Consider the following 20,600-nt stretch of genomic DNA (forward strand, 5'->3'; position numbering starts at 1 on the left):
AGTGGAATGTGTGACAACAAAATCCTACAAAAGCCATCAAAGGAAAGTGGAAAAACACACTACAAGCTGAACCAACTTTAAAGTAATGTCTTTAAAACAGGTCAAAATTAGGCTCGGTATTGCATGTAGCCATCATGTGCCTGTATGACCTCACTACAACGCCATGTCATGCTCCTGATGAGGTGGCGAAATGTCTCCTGAGGGATTGCCACCGAGACCTGGATTAAAGCATACGCCTCCTACTGGACAGTCTGTGGTGCAAGGTGATGCTGGTAGATGGATTGAGACATGGTGTCTCAGATATACTCAATCACATTTAGATCTGGGGAACGGGAGGGTCAGTCCATAGCTTCAATGGCTTCATCTCACAGGAACAACTGACACATTCCAGCCACATGAGGTCTAGCATTGTCCTGCCTTTGGAGGAACCCAGAGTGAACCGCGCCGGCATATGGTCGCAGAAGGGGTCTGAGGATCTAATCTCCAAATAAATCAGACCCGCCACCCTGCATTACCCAATACCGTACCGGTAGTGGGTCATGGCTGAAGGATGTTGTAGGCAGCTGATCACTCTCCAGGGTTTGTCCAGACTGATGTCTGTCACATGGGTCCAGTGTGAACCTGCTTGTATCTGTGAAGAGCACAGGGTGTCAGAGTCAAATTTGCCAATCCTGTTCTCTGGCAAATGCCAAGTATCCTACATGGTGTTGGACTGTGAGTACAACCCACATCAGTGGAGGTCGGGCCCTCGTACCATCGTCATGGAGTCAGTTTCTAACCCCTTGTACGGACACCTGCAAACTTGTGGCTTGGTGGAGATCTTTTACAGGGATCTGGCAGTGCCCCTCCTGTTCCTCTTTTCACAAAGGCAGAGGTAGCGGCCCTGCTGCTGGGTTGTTGCCCTCTTATGGCCTCCTCCACATCTTCTGGTGTACCAGCCTGTCTCCTTGTAGCGCCTGAAGCTTTATGCCACTACGTTGACAGACACAGCACACCTTCTTGCCACAGCTTGCATTGATGTGCCAGCCTAGATGAGCGAACTACCTGAGCAACTCGTGTGGGTTATAGAGTCCGTTATAAAACAAAATTTTAACATAAAAAAGTTTTCTCCTGTATTGTCCTTTTATTTTTTAATGGAAAAAAATAAAAATAAATGATGCACAGATCCCGTCAACTCTGAATCTGCATTTTGTTGTTAAATTTGAAGAAATCTTATATCATTTGATTATTATCCTTTGTTTACTGAGAAAATATTTAACAAAGGAGCTTTGGCAGATGTTTAAATCAAACTTTTAAGAATATTTCCATAGAAAAAGCTTTTTTACATCTTCCCTTCTTCAGTGATATTTTATGGCTCATCAATAATTTGAGCTCCTAGGTTATTAATGTATACAGCTAGAAATAAACAAAAATTCCTCAAAGATTTCCTACATTTGAACAAAACTTGAAAGCACTTGGACAAAGACATTTTTCCTAGCAGTGAGGGTGGAAACAGACAGATGGGCCTCAAATTAGACTTAATTTTCACTCCTAGTTTACCAATCAAGACTTTTTTAAGAAAAAAAAAAAAAACTAAAACAAATGTTCAGTTTAAACCTAAACTCATATTTGATACAGAGAATAAATTTCAGGATTCAGTCATTAATGCAGAACAGCGAAATAGATTGATAGGTGGAAACAAAAACATTGAAGTAGAACCAGGTATGCAAACAGCAAGGGGGATATTTAGAAACCAAAAACAAAACACACTAATCAGCATTCAGCTGTGCCGCCAGTGAATAATGCCCTAAAAATCTACAAGCAGACTCTGCTGGGCATGACAAACATGTTGCACCTGCAGTGGAGATTTTTCTTTTTTTTCCCCCTAAGCTGAAACAACTCATTACCTGTTAGAAGAACTGGAGAAAACCACTGGAGACATTCTACTAGTGTTCACTTATTGTCTGTGTTTAATGCACAGATTAAGACTAATTTTACTTTTAATTAAAATTCTTAACTAGCTTAACAAATACTGCAGCATATATAAGATTCACGCTTGGGGGCCATAACTGTCAATTGCAATGAGGTTAATAGAGCCTAGAGTAAACAAACTGACATTTGAGGCTAAAGGAACTGAAGTTTTTAAAAATTAAACAACTGTTAATATCAGGTCAAAATAACGTGAGCAAATAAAATGGATGTTACTAAACGTGATGATTTCATTAATCAAGGGAAAAGACTTTCCAAGAGAACCAGGCTCAATTTGATGAGGCAATCTCCACCCCTGTTAAATTATGAATTAGCCAAGAAGCTGCTTCTACTGCCAAACCTGATTTATGTAGAATATATATATATATATATATATATATATATATATATATATATATATATATATATATATATATATATATATATTACGGTGGCCTGGAAGTGCAAACCAACAATACAAAATCTGAAACACTTTTACAAATCTTGAAACAAATTTACATTTCAGAAAACAAATTTACAACAAACGAAACACTTTTACAAATCTCGAAACAAATTTACAAATCTTGAAACAAATTTACATTTCAGAAAACAAATTTACAACAAACGAAACACTTTTACAAATCTCGAAACAAATTTACAAATCTTGAAACAAATTTACATTTCAGAAAACAAATTTACAACAAACGAAACACTTTTACAAATCTCGAAACAAATTTACATTTCAGAAAACAAATTTACAAACGAAACACTTTTACAAATCTCGAAACAAATTTACATTTCAGAAAACAAATTTACAACAAACGAAACACTTTTACAAATCATAAAACAAATTTACATTTCAGAAAACAAATTTACAACTGACAAAATCTTACGGAAAGGGAGGGACTGTCTTCGAAGCTTACCCGGAAGTGATAACCGGAGCGTTCATGATGACCCAAGATGGAAGCGAATTGAGTTGCGTTTTGCCCGTTCTGCGGCACTCATGTGAGCAGTTTAACGCGGTTTTGTTTTTCCTGCGGTCGGTCCTTGGAGTTTTTAAATGGTACCGAACAGACGGAATAACCGGTCTTGTGCGAAATTCTGTTTCCCCGTGAAAATCTGTTTCCCCTGTGTCGGGAGCGCGCGTTGCAGCCAGAGAGGCGGATCTGCCCATTCTCAAGGCGCTCCTGATCATTTTTCAGGAAAAACAGCTCATATAATCATCTCAACTTTGTAACATCCATTTTATTCGGTTGCTCTTTTTAAAAAATTGTAAAATAAATACATTAATGAGGCCCTCTTACACTGTTTTGTGTTGTTTTTTAAACGCCAAGAGAATCGGTATTTCTCCAACTTTTGTCCCTTCAGCCTGACAAAAATAAACGTCAGTCACCGAACACAACAACACGTAGTGTATTTTTAATTTTTCATTGCTGATATAAGAGGATGGAAACTGGCTGATAGCAGGGCACACAGATTAAGATGTCCTGCGAAGATGAGAAGAATTTCTGGTTAATCACCTTCTAATGTAAAATATGACAGATTACTGGATTAAGGACATTTATAGTATACCACATCACACATATCAATTTTAGAGAAATTGGAAACAGTTGCTCTTTTTTTCCCAAAGATATGGGAGGAGGAGAGGAGAGAATGGATGTTTCAGCTGCCTGAAATAATCTGTTCCCCCTCCATAAAAGGGGAAGAAATTGATTTACCTGCAAGTCTTTAACTGTGCTTATTCCTCTCACCACCGAGAACAAATCCTGTGGATTTTGTCATATTTACTCTTTATTTTTAAAAATTAAAGGGGGGGAACAGATTATTTCAGCTGTTTGAGCTGCCTGATATAATCCATTCTCCCAATAACATGGGGAAAAGTTGACAGATGTTACAAAGTTGACAGTTGGATGTTACAAAGTTGAGATGATTATATGAGCTGTTTTTCCTGAAAAATGATCAGGAGCGCCTTGAGAATGGGCAGATCCGCCTCTCTGGCTGCAACGCGCGCTCCCGACACAGGGGGAACAGATTTTCACGGGGAAGCAGAATTTCGCACAAGACCGGTTCTTCCGTCTGTTCGGTACCATTTAAAAACTCCAAGGACCGACCGCAGGAAAAACAAAACCGCGTTAAACTGCTCACATGAGTGCCGCAGAACGGGCAAAACGCAACTCAATTCGCTTCCATCTTGGGTCATCATGAACGCTCCGGTTATCACTTCCGGGTAAGCTTCGAAGACAGTCCCTCCCTTTCCGTAAGATTTTGTCAGTTGTAAATTTGTTTTCTGAAATGTAAATTTGTTTTATGATTTGTAAAAGTGTTTCGTTTGTTGTAAATTTGTTTTCTGAAATGTAAATTTGTTTTATGATTTGTAAAAGTGTTTCGTTTGTTGTAAATTTGTTTTCTGAAATGTAAATTTGTTTCGAGATTTGTAAAAGTGTTTCGTTTGTTGTAAATTTGTTTTCTGAAATGTAAATTTGTTTCAAGATTTGTAAAAGTGTTTCAGATTTTGTATTGTTAGTTTGCACTTCCAGGCCACCGTAATATATATATATATATATATATATATATATACACATTTAAAAAAAACTGATTAATTAATTGAAAATCCTCAAATCTGAAAATATAAAACCAAATGCAAGAGGGGAATCAAAGTTAATGGCGGTCGGAAAAAGCAACAACACCAATTTACAGTAAGGTTCCTGGACTTCAGTGTTTGAGATTGATTTTGGATTAACTAAGTATTTTTGAACATATTAATTGTGAATTTAATCAGCATTGATCGATGTTTATCTTTCCAGAATAAGAAAGAGACTGATAGACATTTTTAACGACACAGTCAGTCTAGAACACAATATACGATAGTGGTAGAATGATGATGGTGGCTGTTTTGCTTCTTTAGGACCTGGGCAACCAGCCCATAAAATTAGGAATCATGCACTCTATATCAAAGCAGAATGTGAGAAAATCAGTTATCAGTTTATAACCATAACCACAGCTAAAAGAGGCTCTAGATCTGGACAATAATCCAATCCTGTCGCAAAGGCCATGAAAACTAGAGAGGCTGATGCTGATAATTTTGCTGATAGTGCTTATTGTTTCTTTATTTACATGTTAGAAATGTCAATGGTAACCATTGTTGTGCAGATCTTGATTCAAACAAAAAGAAAACTTAATATACATTATTATACAATAATAAGTCAAAACAATATAGCTGCTGAATGCATCGGCCCATTATGAAAAAAAGAAAAATTTAGCCAAAAACATCATCTGGCCGATGTATCGGTCTATCTCTAGTAGAAACCAGTTATTAAGTCTGCTGTGTATCTTGACTTAGGCCCAAGTAATCTAAATGGCACTTACCAAATAAACATCATGAATACAAAAGTGAATTTTCAATGCATTCTGCTAACATTTTTTGATCTGTAATGCTTCCCAGTAGGGCTGGGCGATAATTCAATAACGATATATATTAATCGATAGACGTGTGGCGCAATAGAAAAAAAAGAGAGTCGATAAAAGTTCGATAAAAAAACGCAGTTTTCCTTCCTTCTCATTGTAGCTTATCATGTAGGTTTATGCTAGTCACTACTTCCTCCCAACCAATCGCAATCGCGGACCCAGGCACACCGTGGGTGGGTGTCCATTTATTTAGTTGTTATATTTATTTTGGTCACTTTTCTGGTCACTTTAGTTTATTGTTTGTAAGTATTTAATAACATAACTCAGGTCTCTTAAGTTATTTTTATTTAAAACAATTCTGTTATGGTTAAAAAAGTTGCTTAAATAAAGATTTAATTCAAATTCTGTGTTTGTGTTCTTTATTAAAATTAAATCATTTAGTAACATCATAAAATGTCCAGGCAGAGCTGCACATAAAATATGGTTTCAAATCTTTTCAATAATTATCGATATCGATCAATATGCATTTTTTTTTATCGATAAGCTTTTTTTCTATATCGCCCAGCCCTACTTCCCAGTGATAACGGAAGCGACCCTTCCTCAGAGCACCTGTGGCTTAAGAAGGAGGCAAACCCGTAAAAAGTTTAACAGAAACAACACCACCACCTGGACACCTATATGCATATTTTGACAGAGTCAGCGAATGAAAATCAGTAGAACCAGGACACTTTTAGTGAGCTAAAGTTATGAATTATTTTTAGAAAAGATCCCGCTCCACTAGCCAGGCCTAAACACACTTGTACATCGAGACTTTTCTTTAAAATTTCAGGAAGCAGCCCCCCCACCCCAAAAAAAAAAAACGCCCAAAAACATTCCTATTTGTACTAAAGGTAAATTATTTAACCTTATCCATGCTTATCCATCCACATTTTCTTAAACCCCATCATATTTTTGCCTAATGTACTGCTTTACTTTTATATGACAATTACTTTGACCTGAAAGGTTTCTAAACACAGGATGATTCCATTCCCTGCATAAATAACCATTAGCCTATGTAAAGATGACTAACGCAGTTTGTCAAATTTGTTAATAAAATAGTCATTGCATAAATTTATAGTTTGTTCTTTCAAAGTTGTTTTAAAACCGTAGAAGTCTGCTATGCATGCTGTCCCCTTTAAGAGAAGCCTTTGCTTTGATTTTCTGAAACCCAACTAAGCTGGATTTCTACTAAATGAAGATCTACTGCAGGTAAGATATTGCAGGACTGACCTGGCCCAGGGCTGATCTGGTTGTCATAGAGGTGGATGTCTTCTCCACAGGCGATCGGTAAGTCCTGTCCTTCCTCTCGGCACTCGCTGCCCTCCTCTTGCTCCACCTCCCGCTGCTCTGGGGACGCAACAGCACAGGATTTCTGGTTACCAAGCCAGGCTTCTATCACACTGACATTTTGGTTCTTATTACCAGAAAAACAGGCAAATACAACAAAACATTCCAACAAACTACAGATATCATTATAAAAAAAACAAAAAACTTTAAAGGTTGTTATAGTCTACATTTGAAAATGTTTCTTTTGCTCTGAGACTGGAATTAAAGATCCTGCTGTTACCTGCTGTCCCTGTTCTCCAGTAACATTTTTTGTTCAATAGCTTCTCTTCAAGTTCTCCTCACATAAAAATACTAGCAGCCAGTTTTCTCATATATATTATTTTTCCAAAATAATATTTTTTATGCATTTCATATTTTGTTGTAATTTTTTTCAATACACATTATATATTTTTAAAGTTAAGTGTTTTCAGCGGCGTAGGAAGCGGGGGGGACGGGGGGGACATGTCCCCCCCAATATAAAAGCCAGGTGGATATGTCCCCCCCAAAAATTGTACCGCAAAATATTAGATTTTGACAATTTTTTAACTATCGTGCTTTTATTTTGAAGGCGCAGCATAGCGTTACGTCACTGTACTCCCCCTCCCCTCTGTGAACTGTTGAGTGTTTGAGCACTCAGAGGGAAACAGCCATACAGAAAGTCAGAAACTTGTTAATGAGGTAAAATGGTCTGTCGGGAATGCTGCTATGAATATTGCTTATTTATAACGTCTTGTTGTCAGTTCACTTTCATATATAGAAACTGAATCTTTTTGGTTTAGGCATCTTAGTCTTGTAGGAAGAGGATTAGGGCCACTGAAAAACGTTAACTGATTTTTAAATGTTTTTTTAGTTTAACATTGGGGGAAAAGTCAGAATTCTGACTTTTCTCAGAATTCTGACTTTTTTTTCTGACTTTTTTTCCCAGATTTCTGACTTTAATCTCAGAATTCTGACTTTTTTTCTGACTTTTTTTCCCAGATTTTTGACTTTAATCTCAGAATTCTGACTTTTTTTTCTGACTTTTTTTCCCAGATTTCTGACTTTAATCTCAGAATTCTGACTTTTTTCTCAGAAATCTGAGAGATGATTAATATTTCTAATCAGTTTACAGTTTTTTTTGGTGGGGGGAGGGGGGACTATACAGATATATAAAAACAAGAAGGTCTACCTAAAAAATAACCAGAATATATGTTTAGAGTAAAGATTGACTACTTGTGTTTACACAAGCACACAATTTCAAATCTGCTGAGCTTGCTGTGGAAGAAAATGTAAAATATACGTATAAAGAAATATAACAGGAAGTACTGCTAAAACATAAACTAAATGTTAAATAATGTAGATATTGGTTTAAAAAATTCTTCAGATTTGGAAATTTGGAAGGAATACATAATTTTGAAATTAATCCACAAATCTGGTAAAAAATAAATAAATAAAAAATAAAAGTTGCACTTTTTTACTTGAGGAATTTGTTGAATAACTTCATAATTATGAGTTTAACTAGTTGGAGGTAATGCTACACTTCTCTGCTTCCTGTCCTGCTCATAAAAGGTAAACATTATAAACCCACCATTAATTTTCTACACTATTTGGAAAACACAACACAAATGTAATATAACAAAAGTATGTTTAACAACAAACATGTTAGCATCAAGCCATAGCCATGTCTATTTTAGAGACTAGCTCTCTTGTTTTAATGACCTTCTGCTCCTCCATTAATGAGGGGACCCCTCAGGCACGTAAAAAGTTGCCTAATTCTGTAATTTTCCACCAATGTGTCACTGGCCATCTCAAACAACTCACATCTTTGTCAGTGAAGCTGAGAGCTCCACATCTCTGCCTTCATGGTGCCTATCTACATTAAGATCCAAAATTCTGAGAAAAAAAGTCTGAATTCTGAAAATAAAAGTCAGAATTCTGAGATTAAAGTCAGAATTCTGAGAAAAAAAGTCTTAATTCTGAAAATAAAAGTCAGAATTCTGACTTTTTTCCCGTATTAAACTGAAATAAAATGTAAAAATCACTTAACTTTTTTTTTTTTCCAGTGGCCCTAATCCTCTTCCGTAGTCTTGGTGTGATCACTCATCCAATATTTAACTGCTAACTTTCTCTAGACGTTTGCCACATTAGCCAAAATGTTTTTTTTTATATATTTTTTTTAATATCTCATTTCAGTACATTGCCACCACCAACTAAAAGGCTGAAAGGCTGTCACCTAACACAACTTGTGTTGAAATTAGCCTGGTCTGGGCGTGCGTTTTACGAGGATTTTTTATTTTTTGCATGGTTTTGATTCGCCGAAATGGACAGATGTTATACCTGCCGCGCTCCTGATCGTTAGTTAACCACAGGGAGAATTAATTTTAATTCTTAGCAGCGGCGGTCGCATTGGTTGTGCAACCACTAATTAACCAACTAATTAACTTCTGCACCTTTATTTCCTCAAATAAACTGCTGGCTCCTCTTTTTAGACTATAAACAGATTAACACAACATTGACAACTCTGTAGTTTTCTCTGTTCTGTACTGCAAATTGGAATTAAAGACGCCATTTCTACCAAAGGTCGGGACACGCTGGCGCACCAGCACCTCCTGACCCCACTAAGGGACAGGGTGTACAGAAAATGGAAGGATGGATGGATTTCTACCAAAGGTTGATAATGCGTTTTTGAACCAGATGCTTCAAAGCGCCCTGTCCATAATTCTTCAACACACTGTCAGCTCCCTCTGTCAGTCAACCTATATAAATTCATTTTTGACCATTATTGCAGGTTTGACAAAATAAAACATATCAAACTTTGCACTTGTGTGGCCTACTGAATTGTTTTGATTTTCTAGTGCGTATGCGGACACTAAATATGCCAAGGGCTGAAGCCCTTGAAAGACATCTCCCTTTGCTTAATAAAAGACTCCAGTCATTTTGTTTGGTGATATGCTCACATCTTATGAACAATTGCATTATGTACATTTTAAATGCATTATTTTTGCAAACACATTTATAAAGGAATAAAGTAAAAGATTAAATAGCCTTTTTTTAAAGTAGCGTACTTAAGATATGTTTCTGTTGAATATTTACGAATCTCAGATTTCCGACATGTGTCCCCCCCAATTGTAAACATATTCCTACGCCCTTGAGTGTTTTAAAGATTGTTTCCGATTTTATATTTTCTGTTTTTTAGATTAAGTTTTATGAATTTAATTCTTTTCAAATTAAATGTTCCCGATCACATTCTTCTCACTGCTGAGGATGGGCTTTCATCTTGATTGGAGAGGAAAGACTAATTTCAATTGCTCTGCGTGGATGTTAGCAGCCTTCTTATTGGTCATTGCAAGCATCAGGAGTGAGTGTTAGTACTGGGTTTGAAGTGGAGAAAATGTGATCTGTGAAATGCAACTTGAAAATAATGCAATTTGTAAAACACAATCTGAGAAACTAATTTAAAAAAAATAATAAAATATAAATTCTGGGGGGGGGGGGTGGAAATAGAGTAAGGAAAATATGAAGAAGGCATTTAATTTTTTTTATCAAAGTATATTCTGAAAGAAAACAGCAAAGCCACTCTTATGTAATTTGTCCTTTAACCCTCGAGATGTTCTTCAGGTTATAGAAGGCTGAATTGCTTACTGACTTTTTGAGCCTGATGGTTCAGGTCTGAGTCCATCACTACACCAAGATTTAGAGCCTGATTAGGTCTAGATTTCTCTGGCATTTTGTCCTCTCTGTGTTTCTGAATTTAGAGCGAGGTTTGTTTTAAACTACACTTTCCTGCTTCACTAAAGATTCGAGTTTTTCTTATTATGAGCAAAATTTATCAAAGCACAGATGCTAAATGTAATTAACACCACAAAGGTTGTGATGACATATGTTTTGAGATTAAAATGCTAAATTACTTACTGCCAAGGACCAACACAAAACACAAAGAAAATGATTGGAGTTGAAGGGAAGATAAATTGAGCCAACTACAAGAGACTCAGGAGGAGGCTCCTCTCCCAACAGACAATAATTCTGAACATATGCCCAGACTTACAATTGGACGCTTCAGATCTGAGGTCTAAATTTTATTCCATTTGATGCAAAAGTACTTTATTAATCCCTGAGGGAAATTAAATATTGAGGCGACACATAGGGTTTTTTTAACCAGTTTTTGTAGCTGTAGGGAGAAAGGTTCTTCTATAGTGGTCTGTATAGCACAGGCTCTGAAGAAGCCTCTAAAAGAAGACAGTCTGTTGCTGTTTAACAATCTTATTCCTATTTGTTGTCCATGTTCTTCACTGAAGAATTCTTTTAGTGAAATCATTTGCAGAGAATCCAGAGGAGTTTCTTTTGCATTAGCTTGTTTAGATTCTTTAAGTATTTTTTTCTGATGCTGTCACCCCAGCAGATGATGCAATGATCTGTTGATCTGGATTTTTGGTTCTGTTCAAGTTTTCACTTTGGGTTTTCAATTAAACTTATATTTATGTCATTCTGTGTTCGATGACACTAAATGGAAATGGAACCAAGTTATTTTCTAGCTATATTTAAGTACGTTTGTATTTTGTGGTTACTCTCTTTTGTCCCCTAGCCCCCTCTCTAGATAATTGTGTCCACACATGCTCCCAATCAGCTGATTACTCGATTCATTGTTCTGTTTGGCATAAATACTCCTACTCTACAGTAATGTTTGCTGGATTCTCTTCATTCCCTCTTAAAGTTTTGTACCTTCTGTTTTGGTTCCTGTATCCCCTGGATATAGTTATTTTTCTATTTATGCTTGTGTTTCCACCAACCTCATCATTAAATCGGCAAGAAACCATTTCTCCCTTTGTCTCTGCATTTTGGTCCTCTACAAACCTCGCCCTCACTGACAGGTGATGCCAGAAGAGATCACACACAAACACACAACAGACTGAAGGAAGATATGCAGCATCTTGCTGCAAACACCAAAGAACTTAGGCTTCCTAAAGAAGTCCAGTCTGCTTTGCCACTTCGGCTTCACAGTTGCATCTCCAGTGGAGTTTGTTGAGAAAAACCGATCGTGCTCATTTATAGGTCAACAAACGTCAAAAAAAAAAAAATTATTTTGATATACCCTCTGTGATTGTATTTGGTCAGTGCAACATGGTTTAAACCTTGTGCAAACTAAGCAACTCATCGCAAGAGCTGAAACAATTAAAAATATTGGTAAAATAATTATAAAAACAGTTTCTGTAAATAACCCAATTAAAGCAGTAATTAAAATGAAAACTTCACAAAAAATGCCTACATTTCTATATAGGATTGAACATTTTCATAATACGTATATGTAGGCACTGTATAGTGTAATCTTGAACATGTTTTGAACATTCATAATTCATTACAAATTCACAATAGAGGATATTTATTTTCTAAATAACTTTATTTAGAAATGTTAGCTTATTAAAAACAATTCTTTTTAAATTTATCAAACAAAATATTAGATGAAATAATCAATCTCTCTTCCAACTTATCTTCAACATTTGCATTTGGGAATAGAGCAGAGGTAACTTGGTTTGCCATCGTTTGTCACATTGTGGTTTGGGGCAGAAGAGACAAGAACTAGACAAGAAATTCATATGATTGAAATTGAACTCCAGGATATTTTTTTTAAATGCACAGTAGTGTACAGCAGTGTTATTGTTTTCCAAAAAGAGCTAAATTATTCCTTCTGCAGAGGTTTTTGCTCACTGTCACGTGACGTAAACATAAACCATTTCCAGACAAACGTTAGCCAAAAGTTGCTGCTTATGGCTAGTTTGCAGCCATACAAACTGTAAAACGCTGTAAAAACCACCTTTTTTGGGCAAAATGCTAATGAAAGATAAGGGATGAGTCTGACGTTCTATTCTCAGTCTATTAATCTATTCTCCTGGCCCTAATATAACAATGTCAGTGTAAATAAATCTGGGGTGTGTACTGTATGCTTGAATGTCAGAACAAAAGAAAAATTAATATTCAGTAGGCAACTTTTAATTATAACATGAATGGCAGCCACATTTATCATGCTAACAATATGTTCTAGTGTCTAAAAACGGTGCATCTTGTATCACTGGAGGCAAAGCAGTTTTGTGTACAAGTGTGTATTTAGTGAGAATGTAATGGACCCAACCAATTTCAAATTATTAATTTAAGTTATTTTAAAACCAGTTAACACACAGGACTACACGGGGGAGCAGTGGGTGGCGCTGCTGCCTTGCATTAAGAAGGCTCTGGGTTAGATCCCTGGCCTGGGGTCTTTTTGTATGGAGTTCTAATGTTCTCCCTGTGCATGCGTGGGATATCTCCGGATACTCCGACTGTTAGGTTAATTGGATTCTCTAAATTGTCCTTAGTTGTGAGTGTGCATGGTTGTGTGTCTTTGTGTGTCCCTGTGTTGCTCTGCAAAAGACTGGCGACCAGTCCAGGGTGTACACAGCTGATTCTACAGCAGCTAATATGTAGTGCTAGATGCACGAGTTTATGCTGCAACCGCAAGTTTGTCAGTTCAAACCCTAGCTATAGCTTTCAGTATCATTGTGTCCTTGGGCAGGACAGCTTACCCACATTGCCTACTGATGGTAGTCAGAGGGGCCTTTGGCACCAGTGTACAACAGACTTGCTGCTCTCAGTAAGCCCTAGGGCAACTGTGGCTACAATGTAAATAGCCACGTGGGTAATTGACTGTGTAATGTAAAGTGTTCTGTTCAAGTCTTCTCACTTAAAGCAAAGGCCATTTACCATTTAGTATCAGTTTCCTTAATTAAATAAATGTTTTCGCCAACTTTGGAATTGACAGGTTAACTTCTGTTCTACTGGGTTCTGATTACTAAAAAGGCTGAATAATGCTTGACGTGTCAGAAGTCCTCAATTTCAAATCATGCCCCTCCACGTGGCTTTCGTGCTGACAGAATTTCAAGAGAAAATTTGTAACTACAAGGACAGCTCAACGTGGGGAAAAAACGTGCCGAGGGGTTGCAAATGTAGACATCTTCCAGAGACAACTTGATTTTTAACCTCTAACTAGCAACACATTCAACAGCTTGTGGAGAAACTCCTGGAAAGAAATGGCTGTTGCTCTTGGACGACACAAAGAGGCTTTGAAAAATCTGCAGCGCTCTACTTTCTACCTCCTTGTGTAGTTTGGTGTTGCAAGCTTATGATTTGTGCTAAACATGGCATTCATCCTGTATACCTCACTATGCCCAATACAAAACAGTCAACTAAAGATAAAGGTGTACTAGTCAAGTTTAAAATGTTTTATTTTCTTTCCAAGCCCTTTCAATTGCCTGATGTGTAAAATTAGCTTTCCTCTGGCTTTGACACACACTAGGTCAAACTCATCAATTGACGCATTAGTAAAAATACTTGGGTGACTGTTTTCAAAAATAGCAATAAAAGACCAGCCACATTTTACCTTAAACCCATCACAGACTCCCTGACTTGAAGGGATCTGCAACCTTTAAAAATCAAAGATCCATTTAGCCCTGAGTCCAACTAAATAAAATTCGTTTAGAAACCTAATATTACATCACCTGGTAATAAAACACTATTATTTTTGTGAAATATCTGCTGTTTTTACAGGTATTGTAATTATAAACAGAAGTAACATCCCTTTATGCTGATTGGTCAGTTGTACAGTATGTATGCATATATGATTTTTTTTTTCTGAATTACACCTTTTATTTAAACTCAAACTACTGTATGTGGTGACTTTAAAATGACCTTGATAAAGGCCATAAGCAGAAACACGGTCCCAATTAAAGTGTGGTCCTCGACTTAAAGTGCATGGATTTTCTTCCTATTGGATAATAATTAAATAAATAAAAAAACAGTTTCCAAGCTAATGCCAAGAAAAAAAATACATATATTAAAACCTACTTCTGGTTATTTTAATGCTGTTAGCACTTTATCTGTTGTAAAATTAATTTCAAATATTTAAAAACCAACTAAAACTGAATGCGGTTACTATACTAAACCATTAGTTGGTTCTTCATCATCATTAAGCCACTGTAAAGAGCCACTGTAGAGGGTCCAGAGAGCCACTTGAGGCACCATAGCCACAAGGTTTCAGATCACCAGACTCTAGTGAGACTTAAAGGGCCAAATTGGAGTCTTACTAGCAGAGATGTCATATATGAAGTAGAAATACTTTGTTACTGTACTTAAGTACACTTTTAAAGGTATCTATACTTTACTCCATTACTTATTTTTCTTCCTACTTATGACATATTTACTTATTACATTTTCACACAGGTGTACTTTATGTTCCTTAAATTTTTAAAACAAACGTTTCTTGTTACTCTTGGCTTTGATTTTATGTTTATAAATATTTCACATGTGCGCCATCCATATCTAGTGAAAACTAGTGGAATTGGATGAATCATAGAACGCAAACACTCATTGGTTAGCTAAAGGAAATCCTCAGAAGCAAGCAGGTGTTCTTCAAACTGTAAACGTGAATTGTCTTTGCCATGCTACAATGTCGGATTAAGAAAAAGATGTTGAAATGTCTGAAAGGAGGGACACAGGCGAGAGCGTATCGGGAGATGGAGACGGAGACCAACAAGATCTCCCTCATCCTTGGGCCTATCTCAAATAATTTTTCGAAAAATTCGAGAAATTGAGCTTTCAATTCACATGGTGCCATCTGGCTTTTTTTAAAAAGGTCACTTTATACTTTTATACTTTAAGTAGTTTTTGGAGCACATACTTTTTCACTTTTACTTGAGTATAGAGGTGAAGTTGATACTTCAAATTTTACCAGAGTGTTTTTAAGCTGCAGTAGCTATACTTCTACTTAAGAAATGTGTGTACTTTTAACACCACTGCTGATCGGCGACGGAATAAAACCAGAGTAAATATTGGTGCAGTTTTCAATAATTAAAGGGAGCTCAGATCTCTGCTATGAAACAAAGTTTTGTCCTCTTTCAGGTAAAAAGGAAAGAGGCTACATTAAATATAAAATGACCTCATTATAAAAGACTTTCCTCTGAAATGACACCTCTATAGACACCTGTATAGTTGCAGCAGCAGGCTGAGGGGCTTCTCCTGTTCTCTAATGCAAGATGTAATTTCAAATTGTCACCAGAAGGGGCAAACATCTTTATAAATGCTGGAATTGTGCCTTCTGCCTTTAAGTTGTTAAACTTGTTACTAATAGTAGAAAATAATCTAAATGTTTCTATAAAATGATTTTACATGCCTGATTTAACTCTGACTTAAGCTGGATGTGGTTCATGGTATTTGAGCTTGTAATGTCTGGTTTAGATCAAAAGAAATCCAGGGTAATTTATGTCAGCTCTTGAAAATTGATACTCACAGATGCACTCTTGTAGGCCTGACTAAGCTAGATCCCTTTTTCAACTGAAAAAGGAAAAAATGTGTCTCTGAACAAGGCCAGAAGATGCACAGTATAACTTAGACTTCCTGTTGTAGTTCTTAAGGTATCTTTTCTGAAAAGATTTCACATTAACATCTCAAAAATGGCTTTTACAGTAGCTTTTTTTTGGAGCAGTCAGAAAAGGTCAAAGGAGTATTAATCCTTTTGCATTTCTCTTTAGCAAGATGTCTTTATAAAATGTGTTTTAATGTCAACACATAAAACAAAGATATTTTCTAACTGATTTAGGCAGAGGAAAGTAGTTAAACTTTAACACAAGATGCAGAAAAAAAAAAATAAGACAACTGTTCTAAAAACTGAGATTTTTAAGTTGTTACATCAAGGTCTTGCATGTTCAGGTGTTTTGTCTGATGTATAATATCAGAGGACTTCCCCTGCAGCCTTTTTATGTGAGTCATCTCCTCCTGACACAGCAGACCCTTAAATCAAATCTTACAGTAAATACTGGGCTTCCAAATATCATCCAGTGATCGCCGTGATGCAATGAGAACAATCTTATACTTGTGCTCTTTATCTGTTGACCTGATCAGCGAAAAGGCCCCAATTTCAGTTTATTTACTTTGTCTGCTTGAGGATGATCCCTCAGCACATGACATTAGTTGAACCTAGCTGTGTTGTTGCCTTAACTGCATCCCTCCAGCCTCTGGACTGGCGACTGGACTCTGACTTTCAAATCACCTTGTGTGAAAGCAGCTACAGCTAAACAGCAGGAACCTTGGGATTAAAGGAAAATGTTGTAGTATAATTCAGCATGTTCTGTTTAAATGTTTTTACTAAATTACCGTATTTTAACCCATCCCATATTGCAAGCCCAAAGAAAGCTTTGTTTTAAGTTTGCAGGGTGTTTTATCATTTCCATGTCCCTATTTCATATGACCTAAACAAAACATTTATGTGTGAATACAGAATATGGACTAGTGGCCTGTGATGCTAACCTCCCTCACTGTGATGAGTTAATAAAAAGCATGAATCGTGTATAAAGAACAAGCGCCAAGAGGTGAGTTTGTCTGATAAGGGAAAAAAAAAAAAAAAAAAAGACCTTGAATGACTGATGTTCATGGTTCAAACAGTTTGCGATGCTCCACAGTTCCCTTTGAGGTGAACTTTGTGCTGTGACATTCCAACACAGTACTAACTCCCACTCAGAAGCATGCTCGCATCATTAAAAAGTTTTAAACTTATTGTGAATTACTGATGAATAATCATCTCCATATGCTGTTTTGTATATCTAAGCTGTTATGTGTCTAGATCATCTAGATATTTATAGAAAGATGTCCTAGCTACTCCAGAGAGATCAAGACAAGTGATGGTTAGAAGAACACAAACAATGCCTTTTCTTTCTTTAGATGATGAGCTTAACCTGTTCACTGGCCAAACTAAAACAACCAAACATGATTTTTTGAAAACACTTGAAAGAATTAAATTAGATGTTGTTCTTTAACCCTTAGGTGCTTCCAACCTGGCTTATGAAACATTAGCTACGTTTACATGCGCAAAATTTCCCCGATCCGATCCAAACCTTGGTTGATCGGAAATTCAAAATCTCCGTTTACATGGACACTAAATGAAATGATCTGATCATGACGTGTGTATACATGTACCAAGCGTTGGATCAGATTAAATCTTTTAAGCATGCGCAGAACTTCCTGCCAAACTTGGCAGTTCTGTCTGCGTCTGGTTTTTGGGAGGCCTGACAAACGATGCGCTCGGAGCGAGCGGAAAGAAAAACGGAGAGAGGAGGAAAAAAGCGCTTGGCAGCGAAATGTCCGAGAGAAAATGTAGAGAATGAGCGATTGAACCGGCGTGGGAGAGCGAGTGGGCTGTGGAGAGAGAAAAGAGGAAGAGGAGGAGGATAAATTCCTGCTTCCTGCAGCTTTAAATGAACTTGAGTGTATAAGTCGGCGTTCCTAGACTCCTCCCGCAATGTTGTTCACAACAAGAGCGAGAGAGACCGGTGGTTTCCTGTTGTTGACAAGGCGGAAAAACGTCACGCTGACGTCGCACACATGCGCAGTGAAGATTATTTTACTCTTAAGATCCGAATGGGTGTTTACATGGACGCCAATCGGAATGGCGATCGGCAAAAACCACCTCTCTCTTTCGGAATTAAATTTAGATCCGATCGGACCGAATCGGATTAGAATCTTCAGTCTGACATGTTTACATGAAACATTTTTGATCTGATCAGGCCTTCAATCCGATTAGTTGTGTCCATGTAAACGTAGCTATTGTAATGTCAGACAGTAGCCTTATTATTGAGGCTGCAAATTTGGAGACACCACATGCATTCTGCAGACATGACCGGCTAACAGATCAAAGGCATATTTTGTTGGTTTTTGTTTTTTGGACTAATGAAAGAAGCAAAACAAAAACAACACTGGATATGTAAACAATTTAATTTAATTTATACCTTTTCATAATCAAATAATATTTGAGGAGTAAGAAGTGCCTGCAGTCAGTTTGGACTCAGTGGTTAGTTTCCAAATTTAAAATGAGTAATTGTTGATAATAATAATAATTATTGAACTTTATTGATCCAACAGGGGAGAAATTTACCTTTGCATTTAACCCATCCCCTTGTGGAGCAGTGGGCTGCCATTGTGCAGCACCCGGGGAGCAGTGTGGGGTTGAGGGTCTTGCTCAGGAACCCAGAGTGGAGGCAGTGGGATTAAAACTGAGTACTAGTAACCTTAGAGCATAAGCACACTGCTGAAATCTTTACTGAACCCCCCCACCCACAGACACACAAAGTGGGATATAAATATAATATTATACATAATTGTAACTTTTTTTTAAATGATGCACAGAAAAAGGACTTCTCGCTGCATTTAATATATACACAACCTCATTAACTGTGTGTGCCTCTGCTATCTGTCTTCAATTTGAATTTGATAACATAAACAAGATCAGTTTACTGTAGGTAGTTTTGATTAAAGTTAGATATTACTGAATATTATTTCATAAAACTACTTAGCAAAATCTCATGAATCTGACAGATGGGAATAATTTTAGCAGTAACTTTATTCAGATCACACTTCAAATCTGTTTTACATGATCCATTTAGCATAAGAAAAATAAAGACAAACAAACAGAAAGCTGTGAATGACTCAGAAAGGTGGATTTTCGGTTTCAGCAAAAAGACACCAGACAACCTTATAATTCAAAGCACATATTTTCATTAGACATCTGGAAAGGACCACAGCACCTGTTATACTGAGGGATTAATCGAGTTTTAACAGATGTGATTATTCATCAGGCAAACTTCCTCCATCTTTTCAAACAATACAATACAATACCACTGGATAACGTGTTAAATTTTCAGTTTTAACTTGCCAAATGAATGATAATGCAGCAACAATCTTCTATTTCCACGTCTAATCGGTTAGAAATGAGGAGGAGTTGACCAGATTTTTTCTCTCCTTGCTAAATGCTGATGCAATGCAGTGCATATAAATTCTGGCGGGGATAACTCATTTAGCATCACACCTTGTCAGAATCACCAACCGCTTCAACATCTATTGCAGTGCTTCTATATTACCTATGCTTAGCATGCAGCTAAGGTTTAGTACAAATAAATAAAAGATACCATTTAGAGATAATGTGGTAGTCGGAGCCTGTTTGACTCACTTTTCATGTAACTGGGGAGTGCGGACATTGAGAAAATCAATGTTCTGCATACTTTGCACTTTTGTGAATTGTTGGTTTGCTCCATGTTTGAGCCAGTCGATATTTTAGATTTTCCAGCCATAGTTGATTAAAACAACACCCTCCCGGCATGTTCTTCAATGCTCTGTCCACTCGGTAGCCACGTCATCATGACAACAGACTATTATGGCACCAGACAAAGTTACAAAAAAGAAATACATTTCACCATTTTATTTTTCTCTCTTTAATAAGTGGTATATTAAGTGAGACTTCTATTGTGAAATAGGTGTGAATACAATATCAAGCATTTACAAGAACCAGACACAAAATTCAAGCATTTTTTAAACCTTAAAACACACAATGTTAAAATTCAAGCTTTTTCAGGGATTTAAACCACCCGTATGAAGTGTGTGTCACAGGTTCAAATCCAGTTAAGGTAATTGGTGTAACAGTCCAAGCCAGGGCTCAGAACATTATTTGAAGTGAAGTTTAAAGTCATTAAATCAGTGTCTCTTGTCTAAGTCATTTAACTTGAGTCCTCCCCTCTCCAAATCAAATGCAATTCCTGCTGCTGAAAAGTAGGGACACAACTTTTTTAGTTTCTATACGAAACTAATTCTGCAGCTTTACTCAATACAATATCAGCATGAATAATTCTAACTTTAGTCTTTTTGGCAGTGTAGCATTTTAGAAAAGACTTAATGAAGACAAAATACTCTAAAAGAGAAAATATCTATCCTGTTAATTATTAAGCAATGAGTTACAAACTATTTAAATAGAAACTAACAGAAGTAAAGTGTTTACATCAGCCTGCTGGTACAGGAGGTTTTCGATGCATGCCCATATTCCGAGATTATAATCTTTT

At 36.7% G+C, this 20,600-nt stretch overlaps 1 protein-coding gene across 5 annotated transcripts in view; it reads right to left on the reverse strand.

The window, feature by feature from the left end:
• The window catches only part of slc4a11 (solute carrier family 4 member 11), a 212,185-nt gene that overhangs the window by 123,587 nt on the left and 67,998 nt on the right, over positions 1 to 20,600 (reverse strand). For all 5 annotated transcript variants that reach the window (XM_038304653.1, XM_038304656.1, XM_038304658.1 and 2 more), the window contains one exon: positions 6,622 to 6,738. In XM_038304653.1, coding sequence (XP_038160581.1) covers positions 6,622 to 6,738 — 117 coding nt within the window. The remainder of the gene's footprint in view (positions 1 to 6,621; positions 6,739 to 20,600) is intronic.

The sequence above is a fragment of the Cyprinodon tularosa genome, unplaced genomic scaffold (assembly GCF_016077235.1).
Source record: "Cyprinodon tularosa strain WSP-4 unplaced genomic scaffold, ASM1607723v1 ctg54, whole genome shotgun sequence".
NCBI lineage: Eukaryota > Metazoa > Chordata > Actinopteri > Cyprinodontiformes > Cyprinodontidae > Cyprinodon > Cyprinodon tularosa.